Source organism: Rhagoletis pomonella, unplaced genomic scaffold (assembly GCF_013731165.1).
Source record: "Rhagoletis pomonella isolate Grant_MI unplaced genomic scaffold, Rhpom_1.0 Rhpom_scaffold_00006, whole genome shotgun sequence".
In the NCBI taxonomy this organism is placed as follows: Eukaryota; Metazoa; Arthropoda; class Insecta; order Diptera; family Tephritidae; genus Rhagoletis; species Rhagoletis pomonella.
This window is the reverse complement of record NW_023458560.1, coordinates 60,090,946-60,096,302: the sequence shown is the minus strand read 5'-3', so window position 1 is coordinate 60,096,302 and position 5,357 is coordinate 60,090,946. Positions and strand designations below refer to the sequence as shown.

General features: G+C 37.1%; 1 protein-coding gene across 2 annotated transcripts in view; it reads left to right on the top strand.

Annotated features, from left to right (window-relative positions):
• LOC118741020 (putative mediator of RNA polymerase II transcription subunit 26) overlaps positions 1–4,976 on the top strand; it is a 5,561-nt gene extending 585 nt beyond the window's left edge. The window contains exons 3-5 of one of the 2 annotated variants that reach the window (XM_036472807.1): positions 140–231; positions 3,465–3,563; positions 3,681–4,976. In XM_036472807.1, the coding sequence (XP_036328700.1) occupies positions 140–231; positions 3,465–3,563; positions 3,681–4,626 (1,137 nt within the window). In that variant the 3' untranslated portion in view covers positions 4,627–4,976. The remainder of the gene's footprint in view (positions 1–139; positions 232–3,464; positions 3,564–3,680) is intronic. The other variant, XM_036472808.1, reaches the window with a different exon arrangement.
• Positions 4,977–5,357: the final 381 nt, after the last annotated feature.

The window sequence follows — 5,357 nt, the reverse complement described above, 5'->3', positions numbered from 1 at the left end:
ACGGACATTATTTATTTCGGTTTTTGTTTTGAGGTGTGCTTCTAAACAAATGACCCTCGACGCCGCACCTCAACGCTGGGCATCCAATTGTGGGCCGATTATATTGGTTGGAGTATTAATATTGGATAATATCTTGCAGGTTGGCGAAATATTTACGGCCGCTGGACAAGCGTTTAGTCGTTTGGGTGATTTAACAATGCAACTGCATCCAAATGCGGAATCGCCATCGGGGTAAGTAGGTTTTAAACAAAATAAATTGGACAAAATTGCTTGTAAAAGTTGATAAGTTGCGAAAACCTGGAAAAGAAATAATGTCAATTGCTTGATATTGAATTGGAAAGATGTTTGCATATAAATTGTTATTCAGAGAAAACATAGTTGCAATATATGTACATAAATAAAAATCTAATAAAAAATAGAGGGGTTAAAAAAGGGCACCATATTTTGAATATGTATTACAAGATTCAGTAACTATTTTCCAATTAATATTAATGTTAACGTGATATTTTTTTGCTTAGTGTTGCCAATTTTTGCTATTGAAAGTTTTATAATATTAAAGAATATTCCCAGAACGTATCGTACCTCCATAGCAAACACAAATTTTAGTTATCCATCCTTTCTTATTAACGATTTTTTATGCACATAGCATATGCCTCCAAAAAGAGGTTTTTATTTTTATTTTATTTCCTACATACCTACATACATATATCGTCGTTTAAAGTACAAAACCGCGTATCGTCATTCTGCGAAACCGCGTAAATGACATTGGCTGCCAAAAATTGGATTTGCTCACACAAGCTCTTGGCTCAATCCTTATCCATTCGTCCTGAAATATACTAGCCAGAAATGCGATTGCTTTATAAAAAAGAGAACCGTTCTGAAATTTAAGTGTTTTTACTGTCTAGAAAATAATTTATGCAACCTCACATACGCGGTTTTGCATTTTGTTGATACGCGGTTTTGTACTTTAAACAACGATATGTATAAAAATCCATGGGCTATGCTAACCGTTGCTTTCATACATCCATTTGAACCAGTTATAATAATTATATACAGGAAAATACCTATAGCCAAACACATATCGCACATGAAGAAAAAATATTTGCATTAATTTGAGAAAAATCCCCGAAATGGATTTATTGAAAAAAATCGTCCAATATATATGTTTTTTTTTGAAGTGTGCCTCGTTTGAAGGCGGAGTGCGATATATACAAAAAGCCGTTCAACACAGGTCCATTCAGCACATTTGTTATCAAAAAAAAAAACTGTCAGATGGAATTATGGTACTCGAGTACCATATGTGAGGATCCTCATTGTGGTTTTTATTGTTGTGTTCAAGCTCAACTAAGCGTTAAGGGTGAGGGTTGTTTGCTGAGCCAACTAAGAATAACCCAACAGTTCTCTATCGGATTCACCTGGCCTATTTCGGGCTAGTTCCTATTTATTTCCTTTGCATTCAAATATTCCGTTACATGTTTTGAACAAACAGAATAAAAGGGCTTCTATAAGTGTTCCTATGTTCTGTGGCATAGCACAATCTTGAAAAATGGGACTTACAGCTGACTAGCCAAAGAAAAGAGAATATAACGAGGTATCCACATACTCCATTATGTTATCACTATATCCAGAAGTGTTTAAATTTCTGTTGATGGATGCAAATTTACTGATACCAAAGCATTAAATTCTAACCTAATCCATAGGGCTTGATGACAACTTGTATCAAAATTAATGCGAATATGTATGTATATATTCACCATCAACTAACTTAAGTATCTCCATTATGAATGTATGTGCACAATTCTTACCCTCCAAAAGCTCTTCTGGACTTTCTGTAGTCTCTAGGATAAAAAAAAAAAAGGTTTTGTGATCAGTGATGGATGGGCATAAAAGACCATCTAGGTCTCAGTAAATACCTCTTTTCAATATGTATCTATGTTTCACCAATATGCGAAGAATTCCTAGTTAATACCACATCTTAATCCCACACACCACATCTTTAAGCCCACTAACGTTAGATTACTTTGATTACAAGACTATGCTTTATTGTTGTAACGTCTTCATCTTTTGTCTCGGAAAGCAATCTAGGCAGGTTTTTGCCATGTGTTCAAGCCTGTGGCACCAACCCGAACGGAGTCGTGTTACGATCCATTTGCTCCCTCTGTACAGTTCGGCTTACTAATTTTTTATGGACTGCGGTCGACCTCCTAGAACGATGTTGTCCTTAAGGGTTCTAATACACGTTTTGACTTCATTTTTGATTAGGTTGTTGATTACCGTTTTTTACTTGAAGATTTAGTTTCTGGTGCGTAATTTATTATAAGTGGCGGAGGTATTCCATGAATTTTGGATGTTTGGACCCTTTGTATGATCGTGCAATCTGTATTGCTACCCAGTATGACTCGCCATGAGATGGGTTTGGCCATGCATCAATTCCAACACTTAATTAGTTGTGGCTATTTTTCTATTAAAAGTCTAGCAGGTTATACAGCGTGGCGACGAATATCTGTTACCCAGGTTTTCATTTGGCACACAGGTCTTAGTCAGTTAATTTTGAGTCCTTTATACTCCCCCTTCTGTCCAACATAAGGCCTCATACTCAAAAATCGAATAGACTCGGAACTGGTGACTAGGACGGCCATTCATTCGACCAACCTTATACAGTTTTTTTTATTTTTTGTACTTTTTTTATACAAAGCCTAAGAAAAAATACACCTGAAAAAGACTTGCGTGCCAAATGAACTTTTCTCTCAAAGTTTACACTGCTGGCAACTGGCAAATGTAGATAAGGATTAAAATTTAAAAACTAATTAATACAACTAAAGTAAAATCTGTGGAAAATTAACAATAAAATACTTTTTTCGCAAAATTTACAAAGGACCCTTTTATTTCTCAAAAAAACCTGGGTAACAGTTATTCGTCGCCACGCTGTACATATAACCAGCACCATTTAAATCCACAAATCAAACTTCATAGAAAAGTTATAAAGATTCACAAAATTTACTAATCGCACCCAAAAATGTAAAACTTTTTATTCAGAATTTTTAGAAAAATTTTAGGAATGCTGTTCTATATCCCACTCAATTATAGTAGGATAAAGCAACTTTTAAGACGCTAGAAAATCGCGCTGATTTTTTAATAATTTCTTTGGCTAACGGCGTTGTGCATTTTATTCCATATAAAGTATGCTCGATCTTAATTCACATTTTTTGTCTATAAGCGAGTGCAACTTGGAAGACACTCTATCAGTATTTGAGCGTACTTCTGCGATATAAAATATATTTGAACGAAATTTTAGAAATATTTAATACATGCTTTTAAAAGCTAACTTTAATTAATATTTTGTGCTTATAACTCATTTTGTAACATTCGTTTTGTTCTCTCGCTATATTCCATGTCCATCTGTCATTGCCACCTTTAACGCTACGCGGACTTTTTATGTTCCCTTTGTCACTTCTATCGCGCAGAAAATGGACCGATGAGGAGATAAATATGCTACATTCATCAATAATACGTTTCTCAGATGATTTGAATAAAATTAGCTTAAGCATTAAAAATCGGACTGTGTAAGTTTGAAAAATCTTGTTTTTTTTTTGCCTTAGCCTTGTTGCCGTAAGGATGTAGCGAGAGGACATTTTATTATAAAAAAGCTAGCGTTTTTAATTTTTTCTTCTACCCGACAGCTCTCAAATACGACAAGCGCTTAAGAAGAAAGCTTTCGAAGATGCAGGAATACCTGCGAAGCAGGTGCCTGTACAGCAAGTGCAACATGTCATCCAAGCCGTGCAACAAGTGCCCACACAACAGACACACGTCGTCAAGCAGCAAACAATACAATTGAATGCAATGCATCAACAACAACAGCAGCACGACACTGCTAATGTTATAGTACAGCAACAACCGCAGTTAGTAACCACACAGCAACAGCAACAGCAGCAGCAGCAAACGCAATCAACAACACCGCAAACAGTGCATATACAACACGTGCAACGTATATTGCCGGTGCAAACAACACGAGTGTCACAGCATCATCAGCAACAACAACATACACAACCAACACTTACCGCGCCACAGTCGTTGCAAACATCACCAAAACAGATTATCATACAGCAAACCAGCGCCGCAACACAAATCATACAACAACCACATACGACCACAGTAACGTTGCAGCAATTTCAACAAATGCAACAGCAGAAAGCATTGCTAGCTGCTTCGGCGGCACCTACAGTGGCTACGGTCACCGAAAACGTCGTCTTACAAACGGCATCACAGCCGGTGGTGCAGTCGGCGCAGCCGCAGCCGCAACCACAGCCGCAGCCGCAGCCGCAGCAGCAGCAGCAGCAAACAACGACTCAACAAGCTTTAGTGGTAGCCAGCAGCGCTGCTTCCATAACAGCTGTTGCGCCAACTACAGTGATGGTCCCCGCCGCCACAGGGGTAGCGCAGTCGGGGTCAAGTGGGGTGGCAGTAACGACTACTGCACCGCAAACAACTACGTCTATAACTCTGAAATCTGGTCCAGATGTAATGATGACGTTAAATCGTATCAACACACAGGAGCACGAGGAAGAGGGTCTGCCAGCTGATGTGGTCAAATTGGACTTTGCGAGCGAAGAAGTAACCGGATGAAGTCTGGAGAATGCGGCGGTCGGTGATGGTGGTGCAGTCGGCAGCAGCGGCAATGGCGATAACGTGGAATGTGTAACGGTCGAGGATGACGAATATTATTTTTTCAATTCAAAGAATTAAATAGATTTAGTAGAAAATATTGAGTTTATCACAAGTAACAAAGTGGTTTGAAAATTGCGTTTCTAATTTTGTAAAGACAATTTAAGTAAAAATAGAATTTATGTAGAAAAGCGGCAAAATACATATTAAGCAGATATGGAAGGTGGTAGGTTGTGCTGCAACTGCTTGCCCGAACTTGAATGTAATTTTTTGGATTTGGAATATTGGCACATAAAATTTGATAAGATTTTAAATTACACTTGGGTTTCTCATTCTGAAATTCGCCTAGTACATAATAATCGATATACATAAAATATATTTAACATTTTGCATGAACTTGCGCCGTCAGAGGACATTTGAACAAAAAAATTCTAAAGATCACATGCTGTGCCAATAAAAGAAAACTATATTATCTAGATAACATTGCACTTTAGTTAAATTAATGGTTTGCACATTTATTCTCATTTTTCTCGACACTACTATAAGCACCTTCGAGTATTGTTTTCATTTCCGTTTTTTTACCTTTCTTTGGCAACGGCAATTATGTACAAAATGATTGAGTCATATAAGCTTAAAGAAGGGAGAGTTCTTATATATGTACACTCTAATGTATGTAAAAATTGATAGAAGTT